At 32.5% G+C, this 27,261-nt stretch overlaps 1 protein-coding gene across 1 annotated transcript in view; it reads left to right on the top strand.

Annotated features, from left to right (window-relative positions):
* Positions 1-26,918, top strand: part of LOC134255660 (structural maintenance of chromosomes protein 5-like) — a 41,296-nt gene extending 14,378 nt beyond the window's left edge. Inside the window, exons 10-25 of the mRNA XM_062738183.1 lie at positions 1,045-1,162; positions 1,966-2,120; positions 4,658-4,866; positions 8,325-8,508; positions 8,868-8,926; positions 10,569-10,635; positions 13,509-13,610; positions 13,754-13,821; positions 15,015-15,138; positions 21,046-21,168; positions 21,518-21,643; positions 22,212-22,310; positions 22,704-22,931; positions 23,184-23,363; positions 23,892-23,987; positions 24,433-26,918. Coding sequence (XP_062594167.1) covers positions 1,045-1,162; positions 1,966-2,120; positions 4,658-4,866; positions 8,325-8,508; positions 8,868-8,926; positions 10,569-10,635; positions 13,509-13,610; positions 13,754-13,821; positions 15,015-15,138; positions 21,046-21,168; positions 21,518-21,643; positions 22,212-22,310; positions 22,704-22,931; positions 23,184-23,363; positions 23,892-23,987; positions 24,433-24,567 — 2,073 coding nt within the window. The 3' untranslated portion in view covers positions 24,568-26,918. The remainder of the gene's footprint in view (positions 1-1,044; positions 1,163-1,965; positions 2,121-4,657; positions 4,867-8,324; positions 8,509-8,867; positions 8,927-10,568; positions 10,636-13,508; positions 13,611-13,753; positions 13,822-15,014; positions 15,139-21,045; positions 21,169-21,517; positions 21,644-22,211; positions 22,311-22,703; positions 22,932-23,183; positions 23,364-23,891; positions 23,988-24,432) is intronic.
* Positions 26,919-27,261: the final 343 nt, after the last annotated feature.

The following is a 27,261-nucleotide window of genomic DNA, read 5'->3' as shown; positions in this document are numbered from 1 at the left end:
ATTTTCGAGTGTATTATATGTCTCTACATGTTCGTAGTAGACTACAAGAAAAAAGAGATTTATTTATTATGTTTTGAACCATCGCTTATCATGAACATCCAAAGTAAGATCCAGTAAATAAAAATGAAATCATACCATCCCCATCACGCTAATTCATGGGGAGAAGAAATTAAGAAAAACATAAGTAAATGTGACGTTTTTCTTTCATTTTTTTTTATAAAAAGGGAAAAATAAAGCAAGTCTTAATGTTGTTAAGGGGTCTCGATCCCAGACCTCAATATTATTGATTCTGTGCATTACCGACTGAGCTAGTCGGCACTTATATTCGAACACGCGAATTGTTGACATCAGCCATTGCTATTGATTATCAATGGCTATTTCTACCGGTCGATGTTATTTGTTATTAGTTATATACTTTATTTGAAAACTTACAAAAATAATAGTGACAAACATATGCAGAGAGAGAGTGAGAGAGAGAGAATGCACCAAATATAAATATAGTAACTATTCTAATTTTAGACCACTCTTCACAATATTAGCTCCACCTCTTATGCATATTTATAAATCTTATCTCCAGTCAAGGGCAGATAAGTCTAATTTCCCTATATTTGCAGAGAGGTGGGGTAAGAAAACAACAAATTATTTTATTGCAAAGCAGTTTATAACCTTTATGACATTGCCTTTCATTTGGAAATAGACCAAACTCTATAACAAATGATTTAAGGCAAAAATGAAAACAAAAATAGATGTGACAACAGAGATTAAAAAAGACCCCAAAACCGGCGTTAAGTGCAGTCATCCTTTAATGATTTCTCCAGGTTAAAAATTGGTATTTAAATTTTAGCGAGATGTAATCTAAGCGATTTTAAAATGTTCTTTAATGAAGCTATTACAACTAAAACACAATTAATTTTAAGCGATATTCAATTTTAGTGATCTCAACACCCTCGCTAATAATGCCAAAATTAAATCCTTGCTAAAAATTTTGTTTAAACTACAATGTACTAAAAAAATTCTTCCCTATTAAATTGGATTGTTTTGCAGGTCCAGTTGGAGGAGGTGACCAATGAGATGAGGAGAACAAACCAGAGAATGACCGTGCTTACACAGGACGGAGACAGAGTACGGCGAGAAATCGAGGGCCTCAAAAGACAAGTGGACGGTAATTTTTATCTTTAGGTCACCCCAGTCAATTGGTCAACATAATTGAATGTGTTTCTAGTACTACTTAATGTTTATTTATATTCTGTGTAATTACAAACAAGTAGAGCTACCTCTTATCAGGAATTTCTAGCTTTGCAAAGGTATTTTATTTTGCACTAAAGTTGGATATCCATATTTCTGATTATTTCATCTTTCTATTTTATTTATGACAAACAAGATAATTAACTTTTTAATCGTCAACTTCCCTTACCTATGCAGCAATGTACCTTCATCACCTGCATATGGGGTTTATATCTTTCAGTTGATTCGATACGCAAGAGTATCCTCTATGTATGAACAATTTTTAAAACAAGGTAAGTTATTGACAAACAAGTTGCTGAAACAAGAGTATCAACAGCCTCATTTAAAGTCATCATTTCGTAAGTTATATGGTCGATACAATGACTTGTCGGCAAATATAAGTTATCATGAAGTCAGATGCTGACTGTTGTTTTCATACCAATTGTTAGGCCATTATATTCGTACACACTGAATTGTCGACAGATTTTTCCATTATTATTCATGACAAAGAGCACACGGTGGGTGTGACTAATCGGAAGGGGATGCTCACTCATTTATGGCACTTGATCCCACCTCTGATGTTTTGGAGGTCCTTGTTTGTTCTACTCAGATTTTGTTTTGTTAATGGACTTTTGAGCTTTAAAACTGTTCGTTATCTTCATATATTTCATTAAAAAAGGCAACAAAAGATATTAAGTAATTCTTTAATAATTTTAAAAATTTGTCTTTATTTATATACAGGTTTCCAACAAGAACTCAAGGAAATTCAGAATATTGAAAACCGTAAGCTTGAAATGTTGAGGAACAGGCACAAACCAACTTACGATGCTGTCATGTGGTACAAGGACAATCGGGACAAATTCCAGGGGCAAGTCCATCTGCCTCTGTTACTCTCGGTAAGTACTGTAGGTCAATAGGTAACAGGTACACATCATTAAGAAGTACTCTAGCTGAATGGTACATGTACTGGGTTTATATAAATGGAATTGATCCAGAAGTGTGTGTAACTTTTTGGATGAAAGACCGAAAGATGCTTTCTAAACAGTCTGGTGAAGAACAGCAAAAGTTACTCAGGTTGGCGTTGCGGCCCATGGGCCTCCTGTTGTAAGCAGTTGTGAGAAAAAGGTTAATATATGGCGCTCAGTTGCCTGTCAAGGTTCAGATGGATCAGACTTGACATTTAATAAATTTTAATGAAAAAATCTCTGGCATTTAATGGACAGGTGATAATCATTTCTAGATGAATTTTGAAATGTCATTTGAAAAAGTCAATAATTATCGTTATTAAAGACGTACAACACACTGGGGGAGATAACTCTTGCGATTTCAATTGAACGTTTGACGTGACGTCAAATTTAACGTCCAAAATAAAGCGTCAAAACGACGAGTAAAACGATCCCGATGTATATCAATTATGAAAGAAAATTGGGATATGGGGCTTGGCTGTGATTGTGTGTACCATACTTGTATTTTTTAATTAACCCGATTAAACTCCGTAAAAAGCAAGACATAAAATACCATCCCTTAATGTTTATTTCATTTCATTTCATATACAATAAATTGTATTTTTGATCAAAGCGCAGCATTTTTTTTTATTCTGAAAATTTTATTTTACATTGCCGAAATTCTCATTACGTACAATTGGCTATATAACATTCCGATTAATGGTCTTCATTACAGTTTGTGCATTTACGATATAAATATTGTTTTTCTTCTTTAATTAAATAAAACAACAATAAATAAACAAAATAACTTTTTACAATGTAAAATCGATGTTGTTCTCAGACCCTTACTGATCAAAGAGGAACAACTCTGAAAATGTAGGAGATGTTTATTTTCCTCCCTTTATTCACGGTTTTCCACAGAATCAGATACATTTACAGCAAGACCTGATAAATCCGAGAATTGAATACTATAGACCTCATATACACAATGTAAGTATAGAATTGAAAAAAATTGTTCACTTGTACTGAAATTATCTGCATTTATGAATATCCTATTGCAGCAAATCGCTTGACTTTCTGTCAACAATGTCGGTTCGCATTTCCTCGAATCAAAACAAATCGTAGCCTATAAGATTTTAAAAAATAGAAAGTGCGATTTGATATAAATTGAAATAGAGGAAGAGTTTAATGTTTAATATTTTGAAGTTAATGTGGACGAATACGGAATTTTCATTTTAACTTTAGAAGCGACGACATCGAAAGAAATGCGTACAATAGCATGAGGGGTGTACATCTATGCAAATGTCGTATCCCCACGGCCACATACTGTCTCGTTTGAAATAATGACATGAAAGAAACTACAGTTATTCCATTTATATCACAGGAGAGTTGAACATACACATTTTTTAATGAATAAAATTAAAGAAATAAAATTAAAAATCAACATATTCAAGTTCAACAAAACTTGAATTCGTATTCAGGTTTCATGTGATATGGAATGCATAACGCATACATATATGGACTAAACACTAAAATCCTTCAGTAATTTTTTCCTGATACATATAAAAAGAGTAGTCAATAGCCGCATTCATGAATTTAAAAACTAATGCATACCTCCGGGATTCAAATGATGAAATACCAGTATATATTTGCACTGTAAACGACGTTTCGTCAAACGCTAATGGTCTGCGACGCAAAAAAAGGAAGGGGTGGGGGTGATAGGGGTATTCAAAAATTGCCTAAAAATCTACATTTAAATACGCTTTACATATGAGAACTTTTAAATTTGTAAGTTAATATATTTTTGAAGCAAAAGCAATATTCCAATTTAATTTTTTTAATGCGTATTTGTAGATTCATATAACAAAGTGATCGACCCCCGTCTGAAAGACGCGCGGGAACGTGATATTTTGAGAAAGGGGGAGGGGGTAATTTTCCGCTATTAAATCAAAACTGGTCGTACAAAAATTATATAAAAAATCATGAAGATTATTTTTACTACCAGCTACCTAAAGAAAGTTTTTTGCCAAAATTAAACGACAGGTTTTTTCACAAAAAAAATTTGAATTTGAAAAATACGTAATTTTTAAGGCTTAGATAATTCATAGTTTTTCATTTTAAGGTCTTTAAAAATTATTTTGATGATATGTATATCAAAAAGATGACTATGTTTTTGTGTTAAATTGTTAAAGGAATAAGCCAATGAAATTTGACATTTACATCTAACCTGGCTTTTTTGAAAATCAAGGTTTAAGTAGTTCATTGATTAAAAATTTTCTCTCCTTGTAAACAACTAAAGGGGGGTAACTTTTGGAAGTTCCTGTCCAAAAACCACTCGAACGATTTTGTCCAAAATGTGCATACATGCAGTAGATATAGTCATGTACTAAATATACAAAAATAACGAAAATTAAACGACAGGAATTTTTGGGGGTAGGTGTGTTGTACATCCTTAATCAGGATTTGATGTGTCTTTATTTATATTTCAGGTAAATCCAACGTCTCCCGCAGTAGCCAAGTTCATCGAGATGCACATCAGTGCCAATGACATGAGGGCGTTTATCTTCGAGAACACGGAGGACTACAACGTGTTTATGAGGGAAGTCCGAGACAAGCAGAACCTGAGGGTGAACGCCTTGAAAGTGCCTCCCCAGCAACTGGCAGCCTTCAACGCCAGACACAATATCTCTCGTTATAGGTAAACCCCCCCCCCAAAAAAAAAATTAAAAGGTCCTGCACAGCTTGTTCGTTCTCAATAGAAATTTTTAACACTCAGTAAATCTTTCATAACTTGGACATGGAGAGTCCATTGAAAAAAGTTTGAGATACTGATCAAACATAAAACCCAAGCAAATGAGAAAAATCTGACTCGCCCGCTTGTTTATGGACATCCACACTTTGGAATTCCCAGATACAAAAGTCCAAGTGTACTCTGTTTAGAGAGCATTCAGAGGTTTAAATAATATTATTATGTTCCACTTTCATTCCTCTGTATCGCATTTTGTTCATTTCCCACTTGGCATTTAAAGTAATTTTCATAAATGTTAATCAGAGGTTAAAGTCATTTTAATTCATTAGTTAACATTATTTTTATTTAAAAATATCATGAAACTAGATAAGGTGAATAATGTGTCCTAGAAAGTGATTTAAAAAATTGAAACCCTCAGAAGGTTTTCTGTACGAATTTAACATAAATTATTCCTGTGTTTAAGTCCATATTGTAGAGTTAATCTATTTAACACCCTACCATTATCTCCTCAGAAAATGAAATTTATGACCTCATAATACCAGGAGTCATTAGGATTTTCACTGCAATGACTTCAAATTACAGTGTATCTGTTATCCTAGTATCAATATTTTTTCATTCTAATAAGATGAACATTTTAAAGGTTAAAAGATAGAGATAAGTATCAAGAATATTTTGATATTTAATCAATTTATGCAAGTTACAAAATATAAAATCCTTCTACAAAAACTCAGAAATGTCTTATGATGTGGAAACCATATGATGCTAAGTAATTTGTGACCTGTGTCTTGCAAAAGCATAATTACATGTCTGTACATGTAGAGAGGACAAAAATTATATACCCCTGTGATCTTTTGATCGGGGGGCATAAAAATGATTGACAGACAAACAGCTAGAGTATATACACATTACACAGATTCAAACAAATGTTCCTTACATTTTGAGACAGAAGAAGACCAAAATTTAAAAGTAATACTCAGAATGGAAATTTATAGGAAAAGTTACTAACTCAAAACAAAGCAATCTTTCTTTGACCAAAGCAAGAGAGAAAAAAAGTATGAAGTTAACATTGGGAAAAGGGATCAGGAAGCTGCTTAATTTGTGATTAACAGGAGAAAATTATTCACAACAATGTGGTATTGATGGGAAATATAGGGACTGTTTGAACTTCCTGATACTATCATGTGATAATTAGTACGTTAAAACAGATGATAAATTGATGATTATTAATGATCTTTGTCTGATTTATAATCATTCCCGATTAAATTTTTGTTTATTAATTGAAGCAGTAATTACTCTTTTACATTCTAAGGTATGATCATTCATTCATTGATGGTGAATTACAGCTTAGACTCTATTGGTTTTCAAAGATTGAATATTAGAATAAAAAGTAATTACATACTCTATTAAAAACTTAATCATGAACACATAAAACTGCACAATTACATAACTTTTCCAAGATTTCTTGAGATGGAACTTTTATTTTAGGGATGGTAATGATGTTTTGCTTAAGGTCAAGATCTAGTATTATAACTTTAGACTAATTTTTTGGTGCTAGATCCATTATGACGTCATAATCAATTTCAACTTTCTTTTTCCCGTACTTATGTAGAAAATAGGATATTTTCATGACATTCAATTTGAAATCATATGAAAAGTAAACCGGATACCTATATTAAATTTGATATTGATTTAAAGAAGAGGCCACGAACATACTAATTACCATTTTCTGAGAGACTGTAGGCAGTCTGGATACATTTCCTTTGTCGAATAAGAAAAAAACTCCCATATTCATGATTGTTTTTTTTAATTTTTCATTGAAAATGACAGTTTGAAATACATTTTTTCATCTTGTTTACCAACAAATTATACCCCGAAACACCTTATTTGACCAAGCTAAAGTTGTAAAGCATCAATAAAGGAATTTACATGTATTTCACAAGTTTGATAAATCTGTAGGCACGTTTCATTTACTAGATCTTGACCTTAAGAGTAATACCTCCTCTAAGAAAACTGGAAGAGGGCTATTTTTCTTCAGGATTATTGAAATAAAAAATTATTTACATTTATAGATTTCTGTTATGAAAGATAATAAATTGTTTTCTCCTGACACATGTGACACATGGGTTTTTTTGATGCAAAAATTTGTTCATTGTCATTTGTCTTCATCATTGTCATTCTTGTCGTAGTTCTTTGTAAAGGACAAGATAGGGTAAGACCCCTTTTTGGCCCCTGATTTTGGGTGTCTTTTAGAATGATGCAACAGTTTAAAATCTGTTGTCATCCGTGGCAAAATGAGTACCGTAAATCTGGAAATTTTTACGTCGATTTTATTTTGCGAATTCGGGTCAAAATGATGTTGATTAATTTTTACGTTTCAAAATTTTGCGAATTACCACTGCTTTGTTTACATTTTCTTATTGGTGATTTATTTTTAAGAAAAATATTTTTGCGAATGCAATGAACTCGCAAATTTGCTAAAAATTTATCTACAGCAAAAATTTCCAGATTTACGGTATTGGTTCTAAGTTTTGAAATACACAGAATTCACAGCGAGGTCAGAGAATACATATAAATCAATTTTTTTTTAATGCAAATTTTCATCAGTTTTACAGCACAGTTTGTTTCAGAAAGCATAGAGCACAAGCTTGCTTATCTACCAAATTTATATATTTTATACACTTATCAGATGCAGTTTATGTGTGAAAATCTCAGATAGGCAAGCTTATGCTCTATGTTTTTGAAAGAAACAAGTATCTCAAATATTACGAAATTCCACCAGAATTGAGGAATTCTGGAAAATATCCTTAACTTCTGCACCATCTTGTGACCTCCATGTAAGCTTTGAATCAAAACAAGTGCTGGTTTGAAAGAAAGCATCAGTGTATGACTAAGTTCTTAACTACAAACTATTACACATTCACCAGTGTTCTGATTTTTACATCAAATAAAAGGCCAGTTTTGGCTGTTACCCTATCTTGTCCTTTTTCACCTTTTTGACTTCAAAAACCACTGGGCCAACTTCAACCAAACTTGGCAATTTGATTAAATGAATGGCCATGCCTTCTTCCAAGGGTGAGATAATTATGCTTTCTCAATTCTTTACACTCAGGGGTAGGATTTTCTTTTTCTTGAATGAGTTGATTCTACAAAAATTACATCAGAGTTGTCCATCTTATGACATAAGAATCAAGTGTACATGTTGTAGTTTTGAACTACTGAATTACTGTGACGTGTGTACACTTGAAAAAGTACTGGCAGTTTGATGTTCATGACAAAGTTGTTAAGAGATTATTGTAGTTTGAAACCAAGATCTCATGTGCGTTTAGCAGTTGGACACCTTCTCTTGTTTAATTTACATAGCTTGTAATAATTAGAAAGATTTTGTCATTCCTAATTTCCTTTGACAGTCAGTTTGGCTTTGTGAACTACCTGACGGATTACATCGTGTGTGCAGATGGAGTAAGACGCTATCTCTGTGCTCAGTATCACATCCACAACATCCCGGTCGGAACCCGACGCACCAAAGATCTGGTGCAGGACATCAAAAGAAAATGTCCGGAGCTGAGGACCTTCTACACTGACGAGTACCAGGTCTGTAGGCTGCATTTGTTCATAATACAAGAACATTTGAAGCATGTGTAATTGTTCCCACTGAATAGAATTCCCTTGTTCTGTTTTGAATTCTCCCAAAAATATTTCTATTTATGAAAGGTATACATGTACATGTACTGATATAAATTACCGTATAGCAGGTTTTCTTGGCAGGTGTAAAATTTGGCGTTTTGCCTCCTCATAGGTATGACAATAATTTTGGTGTAATTAAAATGCCAAAATTAGCACCCCGCAAAAATAACCTGCTATATGGTACTTTGTCTCACTGCATGATTTTGGTTGAGTTGAAGAGCTATGTTGATTACTTGTTAAAAATATGTTTATTTTTATGTTCGCAGTACACTTGTCGAGTATCCAAGTATGACAAGTCTGTGTCTTCCAGAAGCACCAAAATCAGGTAGGCCCTTTGTCATTGCTGATCTGTACAGTGTACTCTCATTAGAGGCCTGTTCAACAGACCGAGCACTCGCAAATGTTTTTTATTGGAGGCATAAGGAATTTTGGCGAGCGCTCACAAACGATCGTTCTGTTAAAAGTTTGCTCTGTTAAACAGGCCTCAGGTCTACTCTCATTAGGTCAAGTACACTCATTGCTGTTAAAATAATGACCTGTAAGTACATCACCAGAAATCGTACAGGGAAATAAAGTTAGTTTTTACTCACATGTATATATTTGTCAAATGAATTAAAGAAATCTATATTTGGTTGACAATTTTGATCCTCACATTACAAAATAATTATACCCCCCGCAAACGAAGTTTAGGGGGGGTATATTGGAATCACCATGTCCGTCTGTCCGTCTGTCTAGCTGTCCGTCTGTCTGTCTGTCTGTAGACGAGATTTTGTCCGGACCATTACTCAGAAACTATTGGAAGGATTTGTCTGAAAATTTGTACACATATTATTCACCATATGAAGTTATGCACCTGAAATTTTCATCGTGATTCGATTATTATTTTGAATTTTACAGGTGTTTTTTCATTTTTATTTTGTGGTTTTGTCCGGACCGTTTCTCAGAAACTATTGCAAGGATTAATCTGAAAATTTGTACACTTATTATTCACCAGATGAAGGTGTGCACCTGGAATTTTCAAATCTTTTTGTTAATTTTTTTGCATTTTACAGGTTTTATTTTTTATTTTAATTGACTTGTTCATTTTGGGCTCATGTATAGGGTTTGAGATATAGAATCTAGAATATCTGTTCAAAAATACTACAGATTAAAACTACTCATAAAAACTTTAAAAAAAGAAACATCATCAAGTGTTAAAAACAGTTTTTACATTGCACAGAAGATAATGTAATTTCATTTGTCTCTTGGGAATAATGACTGGACATGCATCCAGTTAAAGATAAATTAATGAGTTTGGTGTTGGAAGTTGTTAAGGCATAGCTCTTATCAAGCGTGTGTGTTATCTAATCTCCAGGGAATAAGGCACAAGAATTAAAGATCTCTCTTCTCTTATTCTCTTAATTGTAATTTATTGTCTGTCAAAGCACTTCATTACTGGATGACCAGCTCTTTATTTTCAAAATGCATTTCAAATTGATATATCAAGATTAATTTGATTTTGTATTATGTTTTTTTTAAACAATCAGTTTGCAGAGTGACATAACACATAATTGCAATATATTTTTTTAATGCAGAAATAAAAAAAAAATGAAATGAAAAAATAAAAAAAATGTTACAGTGGAATTACAATGTATTAGTATTGATGTTTCATTTGGTTGCACCTTTGTTTCATTCATAAAGAAACATGATGAGCAATTATATTTCACTGCAAATTTTTGTAAGTAAATTGTGAACACCTCTAGATCCATAAAGTATTTTTGAATTGGCACCTTCTCTGAAAAACCCAGCGGGGGGTATTTGTCCCTATTGGACAGTTCTAGTTTTTAATGAAGTATGGTGTTTCAAAAGTATGAAAAATATTGTTACTAATTTAACATTTAAACACATTAAAGGCCAAAAAACTTTTATCTTTCTTTAATTAATGACACTGTATGCATAGTAATTGGACTATGATTTGACTTGAACAGGGACCCCCAGTGGATGTCTGCTTCAGTGGACGCCTCCAGAATCCAGGAACTCAACAACGAGATCAGGGTAAGTGTCAAAAAGAACTCAACAATGAGATCAGGGTAAGTGTCAAAAAGAACTCAACAATGAGATCAGGGTAAGTGTCAAAAAGAACTCAAAAATGAGATCAGGGTAAGTGTCATAAAGTAGAAACTCAACAATGAGATCAGGGTAAGTGTCAAAAACTAAAAACTCAACAATGACAGGGCTCTCACACCACTTTTTGGGACTGGGGCCGGGGCCGTTGAAATTGGGAAAATTATCGTCATTTTGGGAAAAGTTGGATAACACAAATTCATTTAAAAAAATCCTCAAATTTTGCTTTTCTAGCATTTTATCATCAATGCTAACTCTGGTTTGAATATACAGTTAAACAGAACAAACATGGGTATGTAGGCTATTTATGAAAGTACATTAGCTTTGTCATTACTATCTTTGAGTGTTGATATTGCGGTTATATGTCTTACTGCGTGACAGACGCTAGTCACATAGTCCCGAATTTCCTCGATCACATGGGCAACTTTGCTTACCAATAAAGCGCGAGACTGAACATGCCAAGCGTGGGTATGTTTCTAGGTGTAGCTTACTAATGTTTAAATGAAATGTCTATTTCTGAAACCAAAATGCTGGTTTTTGTCGAAACTACATAACAAGATACTCTGCACTCATCTATTAGTTGTATACATTTTTGTAAAAACAATAACCTGGTTCCCCGAACCAGTTTACGAATGCATTTGGCGCGAACTAATAAGATAATAGTACAGTGCAAATGTGTTTTTTGCGATTAGGTTTGATGGACTTTTATTTTTTAATTAATATTTTACTCTGGATGGAAATTGGGAAATTTACACCTTTCTTTTGGGAAAAAAGGTACCTTTTTTGCATTGGGAACGGGGCCGTTGAACGGCCCCAATTTTAGAGAATCGAGAGCCCTGAATGAGATCAGGGTAAGTGTCATAAAGTAGAAACTCAGCAATGAGATCAGGGTAAGTGTCAAAATGAACTCATCAACGAGATCAGGGTAAGTGTCAAAAACTAAAAACTCAACAATGAGATCAGGGTAAGTGTCATAAAGTAGAAACTCAACAATGAGATCAGGGTAAGTGTCATAAAGTAGAAACTCAACAAAAAAAAATGAGATCAGGGTAAGTTTCAAAAAGAACTCAACAATGAGATCAGGGTAAGTGTCAAAAGAACTCAACAATAAGATCAGGGTAAGTGTCAAAAAGAACTCAACAATGAGATCAGGGTAAGTGTCAAAAGAACTCAACAATAAGATCAGGGTAAGTGTCAAAAAGAACACAACAATAAGATCAGGGTAAGTGTCAAAAAGAACTCAACAATGAGATCATGGTAAGTGTCAAAACAAGATTATAGGTATAGTCAAACTACAAAATCTCGAAGCCGATATGGCTGATAAAAAAACTTTGAGATATCCTTGGATTCCAGATATCAAGAGTAAAATACTACAGGAATATGTAGTTGGGACTTCCTAATCACTTCAACGTATCCATGGTATTCGAGATATTGTAGTTCAAGATATCAAAGTTCAACTGTATATCAAAGTAAGACTTTGGCAGTGAGATTACTGTATTTAAATTCTAACAAAGTAATGAGGCTATTCATATGAGAAATGGATGAGATTCTGTAGATGCCAAAACAACGGGTTTCCTGCTTTTCCAATCCTTTATTAATGCTCTCAACTACAGTTAAAATTTGATACTGTATAGGGGGAAAATAACTCGCGGTGTTAATATTCGCTATATTCACGGTGATAATAAATCCGTGAATTCAAGAAACAGTGAATAATTTTTCAATATCTTCATCCATGTTTTATTTGGAAATTTGAGAAGAAACTACGATAGGTTTAAATACATGTACAACAGAACATGGTCATTTCAGTAATTACGAGTAGTACTTGTCATTCAATTATTTTAATTGGCACGCTTTACATTAATTCAAGTCAACAGATAATAACCTGTATTTGTTAAAAGACTTTTTTAAATAACTAACGCTAATTTTTCATCAATCAATACACGCAAGACATGAGTTTTGATTATCCGTGCGTAACTTATGTTACCACGCACGGTGTGTGCATTACCTGCATTATCATGCATATTATAGTTTTTATCGACATTTTGATTTGAAAAAGTCATTCAAATAACTATCGAACTTACTGAAGATGTGAAAGGATATTATTTCATCGACCTACATTTACACATTTATTACCGTCCAGTGGTATTTCGCCGCGATATTTTGAAGATCTTGGGGTGTACATGCACTCATCGTAATAGAAAGTTATTTGACGTTTATAGTCAAGGACTTTTGATAATTGCACCTGTTTTAATTAATCGTCAATTATTTATTAAATCTAACTATTTTATATTAACCAACTCTGTTGTTTGTGAAATAAAGACATAACAATGATGAATGTCGTTTATATATAGCTATGGATTAAACGTATATAGACCATGATAGACAAGGGAGGTAACTTCTATAACATAAGAATTCCGCGAATTCAAGAAACCGCGATCATGTCCGATGAGAGAAAACCGTGAAAATTACAACCCGTGAAATTAATCCCCTATACAGTATCTAAAAAATCTGACATCTTGAAAACCATGGATATGTAGAAGTGACTTGTAAGTCCCAAACATATAATTTAAAAAATATTTTACCTCTAATATCTGAAATCCTTGGATATCTCAGAAATTTTTTTCTTAGTCCTTTCTACTTTAATTTGAGATAATGAGATTTGACTGTATTTGGTGCCTTGCACCAGATTTGTGAATTGAGAAGCAGCCGCTATAATGATGAAATAATCATCACCAATCATAAAATAAAACGAGATTTTAATTATGCATATTAATCATTTCTTTAATTAAGATCTTGTATTGCAGAGTTGTCAAGAACAGAGGAGAGAGAAGGAGGCTGCCTACACAAGGTTACAGCAGGAATCACAGGAGCTGGACACCAAGATGAATAAACTCCGAGAACAGAAGGTGGGATATAAAGCAGGGTTAATTAGCAGTGGCTGATTAGGTTTTAGAGCCTTATTTTAAAGAAGTTAATTAGCTTCTTTTTCTGAAATTTTTGTTTTAAACTTACATGTACAGTATACATATAAAAAATATTTCCTTTCCAGAAAAATCTATCCCTGTTAAAGGACAAGAAGAAAAGGCTACAATCTCAGATTGACTCCAAGAAACAAAGGTGAAGAGAATAAAACATTGACTCATATCTAATGAACAGGCTCATATCTAATGTACAGGTATTTCAAAGAATCTTTCAGTTGGAATGTCATATCATTTATAAAGAGTTTTGCTGTAAAAGTTAGGTCACCAGAGTATCAGAAATGTTATTATAAACCAACATTTTGATAAAAAATGAAGACAAATTAAATTTTGGGTCAATCAATCACCCTGACCAGTAGGAAGATATGAATGAACAGGTCATTTTAATTGGAGAACTACTTCACTGGCTATCATTATACCTGTACCAAGCTTATCCAGTCTTCACAATTAGCACAGATTTAGGAATATTTTTTAGATAACAAACACAGCTTCTTTTTCTCTATGGCTCTATTCCAACATACTGTAAACGGCTGTGTATTCTCTTTAGCACCTTTTGTGGAAAGAAGCTTCCGCTAATTCAAGTACAACACTAATTGTCTAGCACATATACTCATAAATAAGAATATATGAAAATCTATGCTAGCTAGACTAAGTGTGAAAATCAATTTCTGCCAAAATTGAACGCACCAAATATAATGCATTTATACATGTAGTAAGTTGCTTTAATGTCTTGTGATTGCGTAGCTTGTCTATCTGCTGCACAGTCTGCTGCAGCTTTCAATGTGTTTGGATCTGGATGATATTTTTGACACTGTGCTTTGAAAATCCAGAGACCAATCATCCATCTTGCTAAAAAAAATTTTTTAGTTGGTACTTTAATGGTTTGGTCTGAATTGAGAAAGGCAAAATTTTTCGCTCTGTAACAACCTTATATTAGTAGTTTTTGAAAGCAAGAATATAGTTTTGGGCATGCCACAAATTAACTCTGATTTCAAATGTATAACATTTGAATGAAATTCAAATAAGATCACATGACTGAATCACCAAGGTTAGTGTGCAAGGTACGAGCCTTCAGAGGAACACCGATTGTCATGTTTTTTTATCTTCTTAAACCTCTTGCAATTTCCTGTTACAGTAGTGAATGATCAGGGTACATTAAGACTACCTCTATGCTCTTAAAGTAATGCATTAAAGCAGAGAACTTACACCCCTCCTCCTCATTTCATGAACAAAAATTATCTTTACATAACTTTATGAATAAATATAATAGTTATTAATTAAAACCACATATTGAATTTCCCATCATTTTGTATTATAATTAACTTTCTGTAGAATACAAAATGAGGAGGCTGAGGCAATAGACTTGGATGCTGAGAAAGAGGCCACAGACAGGAAAAAGAAGGAGTTGAACGTTAAAATGTGTGTCTGTCTGCAGAAAATGAAGGATAACACAAAGGTAGGTTGTGCCTCCATCCCCAGGTGTGGCAGACAGATGCATTAAGGACCACTATAACCATAAAAAATTAAAGAAACACTATTAACTGTAAGTTGTCTGTCCAGTTGAGGCAGACAGGTGCATAGGGATCAATTTGTCTGAAGAAATTGGACATCCTTAATTTGTGTTGTGTCATTGGTTAAGGCAGACTGACACTTAGGGATCACATTGTCTCAAGAAATTGAAGGAATAACTACTCCACTAAGTTGTGTTAAGCTTGTGTCACTGGTTGAGGCAGACAGACTGTTAGGGACCACTTTGTCTCTGCCCCACAGCCTGGCAGGGAAGAGTCCCACATTCACTGTCCCACATGTATAATGTAAATAGAGGCCCAGAAGCTTGTTCTTTGGAGCCCTCTTGTGTTTCGTTCACGAGAGGTGATGCTCTTCCTTTCTTCTATTATATATTGTTAGTAGCTTTTACTTCTCATACAAAGCTTAAATATAAAGATTTAATATACCTATTTCAACTTTTGAAAGATCAAAGTAAATTTTTGTTTGGTTCTACTTTCCATGCATAGTAACAGGTAGCCTTCTCTTAGGCATTATCGCTTGTGTTATATGAAGTGGTTTTAGCATTTGCTCTAGAGTCACAGAGTAAGAATTAGATCTTTATGTTGCGGGCCACAATCCCACTGCTGTACATGGAGATCTTTGAATGAAACCAAGTTCTGGTGAAGTGGTAGATGTTGACACAGCAAAGATCCCTCATTCCTCAAAGGCCCTTAAAGCTACGGACAAGTCTAAATGTACAGCCCTATATAATAAAAAGTTGGTCTCAATATGAATGAAAAATTCTCTATACTGGTACATTCAACAAAGAAACAAAGTAACACAGACTTGTACTGTTTTCCAGACAAACTGCTTATGTAAAGAAGTGTAAATTGAATGTTGTTACCAGTCTTTGTAATCATCAGTAGTTTATTATGAGCTTGAAATAGATATATACAAACTGTATTTTGTTATCATTAGTGACAGTCAGCTGAGTATTTATTATACCCCCCTGCAAACAAAGTTTGCAGAATTTATTGGAATCACTTTGTTTATCTATTTGTTCATGCAGTGAAGTCTTGGATATTACTTTGTATTGTTAAGCGAATGTGTATGAGCTAACACTACTGGACGAAAAAAGTGCTGAGAATCCCAAATTTTACTGATAATGTCTGATAATTACTGATACGGTGCTGTTCTTGCTGATAATTACTGATATTTACTGTTATTATTACTGGTGTTGCTGATAATTTTAGTTGTAGCTGATAAATACTGATAATTACTGTGACTACAGTCGTCTTTTACTGTGGAGTCTGATAAATACTGTTGAGGTACTGTCGCTGCTGAGAATTGCTGATAATTACTGTTGAGGTACTGTCGATGCTGAGATTTACTGATAATTACTGTGGTCATTGTTTTTAACCTGGGAATGGATTAAAATAGCCTGAGAAATGATTATTTGTTTTTTTTTTTAAAAAAGTTATTTTAACAAATTCATTACAGTCAATTACAAAATAAATTATTCTAAATAAAAAAGTCACATTTTATTAATTTGTTTTCAGTTTTCATATATTAATTTCATTTTAATAATTTTTGACCATAATGTTAACATAAGCTTTCATAAATGTTTATGTTTTTTTCTTTAAATTTCTCCTTACACGTAGATGACATTATCTGAGGAAAATTATTCTGTTGTATTTGCAGTGGTTTTTCTTCCCAAGTACTTTTTTAAAAAGTTTAATTTTTGTTCAAAAAAATCTCATCTCATATTTTTTCTCACATGTATGTGTACTGTCATCAAAAGCTTTTTGTGGATTTCTTTAATACTTCAATACAGTCAATGGTTTTAAATATCAATTTATTTTACCATGTGGAGAACTGAAAATGCATGAGCACATTAAGTTGAAAACACCCCCCTTTTCCAATTACTTTTAAATTAAGCTCTCATTTTAACAAGACAGTATTAAATATTTTTCATAAAATCTAGTCTTGAAGCGTACACTTTGTTATTTTATAGAAGAATGTGACAGGGTTAAATAATTAAATTGAAGCATCTTCAATTATTTTTTTTTTATAGATTATGTAGACAGCGCGCTCTAGTTCTCCGATGTCCTCCCTGCGAATTTTATATCATGTCGCTTTCTAGCTTTCTCTCTCTCTCAATCTCTTTTAAATTATTTGTTAAGGCTTAAGGATTGTACACTACATGACATAAATCTTATGCAGAGTGATTTTCAGTCAATGAAATATACGTCTTTCTTTAGGCTAATTCTTTTTTTATTGTATACAGTTTTAAGTCTATGGGCATATGGCTTCTAATATTATGCGCCACTCCTTAAACATGTTATATGCGGTCAGTCAATTAAAAAACTAAATAAAATAAATCATAACTTGAATAAACTTTTTCCATTAATGCAAACTTTGTGCTTGTTGTTATTGAACATACATGTCAACCACGTGTAAAAGTTCTACTTTCGTTTTAGAATCGGGTCAATTATTAGTACATTCTGACATAGGGATATCGTTACGGCTTGCGTTTTTGTAAAATTAGAATTTTGTGCAGTGATTATAATTATTTTTTAATTCCATTTTTCTCCGAGACCTTTGTATAAACGAACAGTACAGACTTGGTGCTTATTTATATGATTTTACTTGATTGTAGCACAAAAAAGGAGGGGGTGAAATACTGTTTACAATTAAGTGATAGCCTATAGGGCAAGGTCTGTTCTTTAGTTGTGTGTTTTAAAAGTCATGCAAGTTATGATAATATACTTATCGATTTTTTTATATGCATGAATAAATTTTTTTTAGAGAATCAATTGCAATGAACCATACACATTTCAGAACTGAAGTAATTATAACATTTATTCATGAGTGCGATACACAACGTCATGCATGTTTCTGACATTCAAAATCCATAAATTTAGAGATTTGTTTTCTCGGATTAAGCGAAGTTGAGTTTCCCTGCATCTCAATTGGGAACAATTCATGCTTATATTAATTTAAAAAAGTGCTTCACTAAACAATCTTTCTCTTTATATCTATATGATTGTATATTTTGCACACTTTTTTTTTTATTAAAAAGTGAAGTCAATTTCTCGTCTACGTATTTACCGGTCCAAAACAATCGTTAGCAGAGATTCAGAATTGAAAATACTCCCCGGCCTAAATTCCCTTACTTCGCATTTATAGCAACCAACGAAATTTTTTTTATCTAGTTTCTTATTCACGCATGCCTTTTAGACCTACTGTTATGTATAAAATCACATACATTTTATATGTTTTTGTGGTCTATGTATACTTAAGTAAAATGGTAAAAAGATTCAAATTTAAATGATTGATTGATTGAAGAAATATGCGTAAAACTAAAAAATGAAATTAAATACTGAAGAAGATAGATCTTTGAGAATTGAAATAATAATGAAAATAAGTCTGTACAACGTACATGATGTACATGTATATATCTTCTTTTTTTTCATTAAAGTACCAAAGTGTTCTATTCTAAATATTTTTTCTATCAATTTTATTCGTCATCAAATTCAATATTACGGATTTTTTTTTTCGCGCGACCATAAACTTTAAGATTGTTCCAAAGTAGCGAGTACATGTAAAGTGTAGGTAGTTTGTTTATTGATAACACCGGTAGCCGCAGACGAAGAACAATAGGTAATTAGTGCCCATTGTTACGCTGACCACTACAATTTGCATGGAATATACAAGTTGTACCCCGTTCTACCCCGGGGCTGAAGACATGTACACAATACAGCCAAATCACAGGTCGATCACCGATTTCTGATCAATTGAAATCAATATAATGGTGTTTTCCTTTCAACTTTTTACCATGCAAAATTAAAATCGATTAATTTGATCATATACTAATAGTAGCATATTACATTAAGTCTCATTTCATTTCTTATTTCCCATTCCATAAAATCAAATAAAAAAAATCAATGAGATTTCAAAACTGATTAAATAAAAAATGATTTTATATTTAAATTTTAAGACAAACTAAATACATGTTCCTTTGTACTAGGGATTCTTAACCTCTAATTTTTAATCAGCTCGCCCCATTTGCCGGTTGCACATGCATACAGCGTGTACTTGTACATATGTACATGTGGAGTAGTTTAATTCTTGGACGATCTACAAACGTCTACATAACATTAAAATAAATGAATAAATAAATAAATTATTAATTAAAATCAGTGCCCACAGATTGAACATAATTTATTCAAAACTGTTTTCACCTCTTAGTTACTTTTTAAAGGGATAAAATTTCTAATTTCCAAGCAAATTTTTCAAATATTTCGACAAAAAGAGACCAGAAAACTGAACATTTAACAAGATAAATATAATTGTTTTCGAGAAAAAAAGGCCTTCAAAAACAAAATGTTGTCCAAACTCGACCAGTTGACCAATTGAAAACGGAACAAATCCAACTTTTCTAACCTGCAGGAAACTTTTTTTATCCCGATTTTTTTCCCATCCATTACGAACTTTTTTCTTATTATTGAAAAAAAAAGATCACCGATCTCTCTACATAATTTTTTGGCGTCGGGAAAGGCGGCGATGTATCTTTTTTAAGATAGCATAATTTTCTTTTATTTACAGTTTATTTTTCAATAAGATCTTATGCAAAAGTAAAATTCCATTTTTTTCTGCCGTTAATTTTTTTTATTAATTCTATTTCTATATATTCATTCTATTAATAATTCATTTGATTATTGTCAAAATTTTCACAAAGTTAACGTAATGTAGAAATTGAGATCAGCATACATACATACAGTCATGTAATTTTGCCATAAGCAGAACATTTAAAAAAAATATGAAAATTTTGCCATGATAATTCAAGTAAAAGAAAGTAATAATTGAAGGTTTTTATAGCCCGTTGTTTTATTTTAAACCAATTACCAGGTTAAAAACAATGACCACAGTAATTATCAGTAAATCTCAGCATCGACAGTACCTCAACAGTAATTATCAGCAATTCTCAGCAACGACAGAACCTCAACAGTATTTATCAGTATTTATCAGACTCAACAGTAAAAGGCAACAGTAATTATCAGTATTTATCAGAAACAACAAAAAATATCAGCAACAACAGTAATAATAACAGTAAATATCAGTAATTATCAGCAACAACAGCACATTATCAGTAATTATCAAACTTTATCAGTAAAATTTGGGATTCTCAGCACTTTTTTCGTCCAGTAGTGTAAGGGGATTTCATGACCTTGACTCAAGGTTATTGATGCAAGTTCAAGGTCACTAAGCTAAAACATTTCAAATTCTTGTTTAGGCTCTAAGTCTGTAATCAAGAATCTTTGGAGATTCATACTAGGTACAAGTTTTGTTTACAAGGTCATTCTGGCAAGTTCAAGGTCACTGGCAGAAAAAAAATTCTTGTCAGGGCTATAATTTTGTATAAATGAGAATCATTAGAATCTCATGCATGGTACAAACATTGATTATACCTGATGGTGTGTCATAACTTTGACTGAAGTTTAATATTTATCCACACAAAGTTATTAATGAATAGTATGAGAAAATAGATAGCCAGAAAAGATTGATATATACAGTTCATCAGAAATTAAACTTGCAGAATGTGTGCCTCATTATTGAAGATCTTACATTAGGTTTTTAATTTATACTAGATAAAGGTTATCTCTGAAATCTACAAATATTGAAGCCCTAAAAAAATATGAAAAATTTAACAATATTACAGCTTAACAAATATGAAAATTACAGTGAATTTGAAAATATAGTTTAAAATACATTTTAAACATTTGTATACCAGAAAAAGAGCAACATTCATATATATGAAAAAAATTATAATTTAGGTCAACTTTATAAAAGATTTTCGTGTGTTTGTTTTCAGGAATGTTTAAGTCTCAGTATAAATAAAGTTCGGTTAAGTCTGAAGCATGCTTCCATTGTACGAGACCTTCAGAGCTTGGAGGATGCCAAGAGAGAACAGTCCCATTCCTTACAAGACTTGGAGGTAAGATATTTAAAGACAGTTATTAATTCTGAGCATTTATTGTAACCTCTGTCCCTAAACCATTGACAAGTTTGCGGCATGCCTGATGAAATCTGACTATTGGATTCTAAAGAATTTCTTTTCTTATTTTTAAGGGACAAAAGGGGGCAGATATATTCTATCATTCAAAATTGCCCCATAATTATTTAAGAAGCATTTTAAAATTGTGCACACACAATAAATATTTTTTTAAAAAATTGTAAAGGGGTTTGGAGTTTTGTGACTTATCCAATTGCCTGCTGTAATATTTACTAAATGAGACTGATTAAACTGCCTTTTGTGAAGTAATTGGTAAGATTTTAATTCACAGAGGGAGTTTGAGGAAGCTAAAGAGAGAGTGAGAGAAATTAAAGACAAGGCCAAAAGATTGTTATCTATTGCCAAGAAAGCCACAGGGACAGCGGATAATGAGGAGTTATCTCAGGAAATCAGGGCGGTTAGTACATACAGACTTAGGAATGACAAGACCCATTCAGTCATATCATCTACAGCTGTTCATTTTGACCATAATATTAAAAATTGAAATTAATTTTATTTCGGTAAAAGAAAAATATTTTGAATCTGACTGCTATGATCATGATGATCAGAGAATATATGGCATGGTGTTTGTCAAAATCTTTTCATTATATAAAACTTGTTTATGCCTTATTTTGAAGTTATTTGTAATTTATCTACCCTCAGAGTATAATGTAATGTAAACAAACCTTTGTTCTAAAGGTCACTAAATACATCTGTCATTGATTTTGTGAGTGGTAAATTGTTTTCAAAGAGGGACAACTCTGAAATCTCTGTCATGATGATAAGTGAATCTCCAGTACACTTGGTACAGGAGTTACAGATAGAATGTGATAGATTAAAGAATCTTATATTGCAGTAATTAAGCAATTGACTCCCTGAAATTCAAGGGGGAAAAATTAATTAAATTAATGCTATAAGTTGGAATCAAAATGCTGATGATAGCTGGTGATTAACCATTGTGTTTTATGATGTATTTTTTTTTGCAGTTATTTAAGAACGTAATTGGTAATACAGTGGAAGAGATTGATGAGGAGATACACTTACAAGAGGCCAGGGCAGACTCACTGTATCAAACTGATGAAAGAGTAAGTCTGTTATTAAGAAGCTGAAGGTACAGTACATAGGACAACAAGTACAACAAGCAATTGATATTCATAAGATAACATAAGTCGTAAAACTCACTCACAGATATTTTTAGCACATGATTAAAAATTTGTTAACAGTAACTAATGAAAAGTTTCTTTACAGTACAGTAAAACTTGTTTAGTATGAACATTGATATTTTGAATTCACAGACATAGTGAAGTTTTCTTGGATCCCCAACTATGAAACGGATGTAAGGAATTATGGCTATAGCGAAATAATTTCACAGGTCCCAGTGACTTCGTTATAACAGAGTTTACTTTAAGTAATGAAAAGTTTGTTTACAGTTACTAATGACAGTAAGTGTAAAATATTCCTTCTCTGTTGTCCTCTAGGTTGTGCAAGAATACCGCACCCGCAAGACTGAGATCAACCAATTAGAAACAGAGATAGAAAATCGTGAAAGAGAAATTAGCGGCCATCAGGAGAGGATCGAGGAGATCAAGAGACAGTGGCTGGAGCCGCTGCGAGAACTGATGGAAAAAATCAACGAGAACTTCGGATACTTCTTCTCCTGTATGAACTGTGCTGGGGAGGTGGATCTCAGTGTTCCCGCTAATGAGGTGTGTAATTTACGTGTTGTATTGGGAGAAAGCTGAAAGAAGATTTCTATTTATAATTAAGGGGTGAATTTGGCATGTGGCAAGTCTGACCCTTAACAGATGGTTTTATGTAAATTATGCTGTAAACCATGTTAACTACAAGTATTTAAAGTCTCTGTTTTCAATTTACTTCACCCCCCTCCCCACTTCCACTAGCAATATTTGATTCATTTGTTAATGTATGGAAAAAATAACAGGTATTTTGCCTTCTAGGAGGATTATGAGAAGTATGGGGTGAGGATCAAGGTGAAATACCGAGACGCAGAGCAGCTGAGGGAGCTGAACATGCACCACCAGAGTGGTGGCGAGAGGAGCGTGGCTACCGTCCTGTATCTACTGGCCCTACAGGAGCTGGCCAAGTGTCCGTTCAGGTGTGTCGACGAAATCAATCAGGTATGTCCGCAGTATACAGCCCTTTTTATGATTTTTAGTTTCGAATGAAAGAAAATAACTTATTTATTTATCTTTACATTAGAAGGGAATTGATTAGAAATTGAGAATTGCACAGTAGATTATATTTTGTCAAAGATCTAAGGGCAGGTTACTCTAAATGCATAAAAATTCCGCAGAATCAGGGACTATAAAAATGTTGAGAATGATTGAATTGATGAGAAATGGAGAATTGCATATTATGTGCTTTTCATTTAAGATCTAAGGGCAGATTACTCTAACTGCTTAAAAATACCACTGAATCAGGAGTTCATTAACTGTAACTTGCATACTAAGTAGATGTCATAATTTTCTAATGGCATTAGCGAGTAAATGAAACCAAATAAAAAAAGGATCAGTTTTTTCATAGAAGAAAAGTAGCAAACTATACTAGAAGGTTTTGATATTATGAAACTTGAAAGAATACATAAACATGAAGTATGTAATATAACAAATGTTATCTGTTATCTTAAATCTACTTTTCTGTAATAGGGTATGGACCCAGTTAATGAAAGGAAAGTCTTTGAGTTGGTTGTTAAAACAGTCTGCCAGAGGTCCAGGTCCCAGTATTTCCTTCTTAGCCCCAAGGTATGGAAGTATTACTGTATCATTTCTTTTATTCTCCAAAAGTCTTTTTTAAGAGGACATGAAACACAGAGATACTATAAACCAACTTTTATTTGTGTTCGAGAAATAACCGTGAGTGTAGCGACCTACATTAATTCATGAATTTTTATTGCTGTGAACCCTTTCTTTTGCTTTAGTAGAGAATATTTCCGCAGCCGTGAACATGAATTTCAACCTGACGTGGCGAATAAAAGATGACTCTTATAATAGTTGGTTTACAGTACCCTTGTAGACTATTAGAACATACAGTTTTGTTCTTGTCTACTAATTCTGATATAAAACACTCGTTATTCTTTTATCAATGTTGTCATAGCCTCTGCAAAAAGAATATGGGAACTTTTTCCATTATCTACATGTACAACTTCTAAATGAATTCCATTCTAATTGGTTCTATAATATGTTCCAGCTATTACCAGATATGGATTATGCAGACAACATGACGTACCTTTGTGTCTACAATGGCCCTCACATGCTGAGTCATAAAGAGTGGGACCTCAAAAAGTTTATTCAGAGGAGGCGCAAACTAGGGAATGATGATTGAGTGAGAAAAAAAAATCCAACAAAATGAGGGACGTTTTGAAGATGCGAATGCATGGTGATAATGATTGCTCGAGCATTAAAGTGAAAATCAAACCTGAACAGTTTAAAAACTCCTGTTTATTTAAATATGAGGGAGGAAGTCGGTTATGATGTGGTTTTCTTTGGCTGAAATCCAATAATGGCCAAGGGAGACTGTATGTCTTTGTATATCCTCATGAGACGACTTTGTAACATGTTCCTGCGATTGTGTTGTATAGGGGATAGGTGATGTAGAAAGGTACTGGAAAGTGATGTACGTGCAATAGACAGACTATTTATGAACTTGCTTGAAACAGAACTAGTCATTTCTACTGTACAAAGATAAAGGAATTCTGCAACAACTGCTGTTGATATAAATTAACATTATTGGTTAAATCAATGTCACCAGTATAAACACAATACTCTTTTAAGAAAAATACTGTGCAAATATAAAGGGATACTGCCATTAACACTTGATAAATGAGCATGGTTCAAAATGACACCAGTGTATACAGCTCTGCACACTTTTTGAACTCGCATGGTTTTTAGTTCACATTAATGTCACTGTAATGAGGCAGCAAAAATTTATTTTAAAAGTGATTGTTTAACTTAATTTTTTTTTCAATAACTAAAAGGGATCGATTTATCATCTGTTTGATTGCTTTCATGCCAAAATGCTCGATATTTTTCAGAGTTACTTTCAGAAATCTAGTTTCATACGAGATTCATCCCAGTGCAAAATTTCAAAGTCTTCGACAATTAATGTAAAAGAATTTTACTTTTAATAGTAACAATTTACTATTTTGAAAGATAAAAAATATTCGTTCATTTTATATGTTATCCTAGCTTTTGTTTGGCATGTTTTTTTTTCACAGCATTATCTTTTTTGTGCTGCATTCTGACAAACCAAGATGAGTTTGGTAAATAAGCAGAGAAAACTACTTGCTTTGAAGAAATTGATTAGAAAATAACTTAATAGATTCAAAGAAAGCTTGATTAATTCAATTTGTAATTACCTATGGTAGAATCATGCGAATGTTACATCATACAATGTACTGTTTTTTGATGAACTTCCCTTTTCAAACATTGACTTTAAATTTAAAGATATGGTTTTTATGGATATGTACCTTTGAATTGAGGTATGTTATACATCTTGGGTGGTTATGTTGTTGTACTGAAGTTCAATAAAATTTTATTACAAGAAGAATGTGACCATAATTTGTGTGAAAAACTATGTGAGCTTTAAAAGTGTGAGGAACTGTGCACAACATCCTAATAGAGAGCTATATCATCTCGTTTTTATCAGATTTGATTTAAGCATGGAACTCGATCTTTAACTTTTGAATATAAATGAAACAGTATTTGTAATAAATGCAAAATCATTAACTAATGGTACAGTATATCGTCAGTAGATTTTTACATCACTGGTGATAGATAACATGTAATTAAAGTAAAAGACACATTACATTATGCTCTTTAAGGGAATGGTAAATAATGAAGGTCCAGTAGTTGTATTTTTGAATTTATGAATAAATTAAAATGGTTGTCTTAATTTTCATAAAATGTGTCCAACAACAGTGTTTTTTGATGGAAAAGTTAAAATATTTATTTCATGCTGAGCTCTTAATTCCACTCTTTTCATATTGTTTGTCAAATGTTTTGTACTCATTGTAAAAATTAGTTTAGTTTTTTTTTTGATATAGTGTAGTTGTGTTGTTCTGAATACAAATTTAAGTGTACCAAAGATCATCTCCTTTCTCATAAATGTCCCCCTCCCCTTTTGTTATCTTTTTATTTAGGTCAAATTTTACCAGAGATTTTTTTTTAGCATACCTGAGGAATGTTTACCCTTCAGTTTAATGTACTAAACAATGACTTATGATGCAGCTTGACCCTGATCAAGATTACTTGGATGAGGTGAAGGTCATTCCTTTACTCTGTGTATTGAGCTAGCTACAAGATGTAAAGTATATCTGAATAGTGCTATTTTCTTTATCATATATAAGTAAACATGCAAATGCAAATTTTTACCATGTGATTTCTGGACAAATATATCAGGAATCATTTTTTCTGTATTTCTGTAATATTTAAGAATCCAATTGTTTTTTAGATAATGGTTGTATTCTAAATCCTGAAATCTGAATCATGAAAACATGTTGAGTTCCATACTGTTGAAAAATTTTACCAAGGTTGATTTTAAATTTGGATGCATGAACATTTATCTCAGAAAAAATATTAGGATTTTTGATGTAATGATTGTAGTCCGAAAATGAAAGATCAACATTCTTGAAAAATGGACAGTTTCTTCCTATAATAAATGTTTATGTTGATGAATACTTTTTTATTTTGTTTGTCTCGTATTGTAAAGTATAAATGTCTCAAGTTTAAAATGAAACTGCCCCAAAGCTAGGTAACTGCGTAGTTCTAATGATGCACATTTAATCTATTACAGGAAAGAGCCATTTATGAAGGGGGCGATGCTATATCATAAATTTATGGCTCTGTCCAAAATTAAGATTAATATACTCTTCACTACAGAAGTGAATGAAAGTTTTTCTTCTTTATTTACATATAAATTACATGAAAATAATATATACATTGTAGCAATTAAAGAACGCACTAATAAAATGTAAATTTTATGTGCGGATGAAAAAAAGTTTGTTTTTACGTTCCATGG

This window comes from Saccostrea cucullata, unplaced genomic scaffold (genome assembly GCF_032062105.1).
Source record: "Saccostrea cucullata isolate Sc308-1 unplaced genomic scaffold, CSIRO_AGI_Scuc_v1 ctg5290, whole genome shotgun sequence".
In the NCBI taxonomy this organism is placed as follows: Eukaryota; Metazoa; Mollusca; class Bivalvia; order Ostreida; family Ostreidae; genus Saccostrea; species Saccostrea cuccullata.
This window is presented reverse-complemented; position numbering and strand designations above follow the sequence as displayed.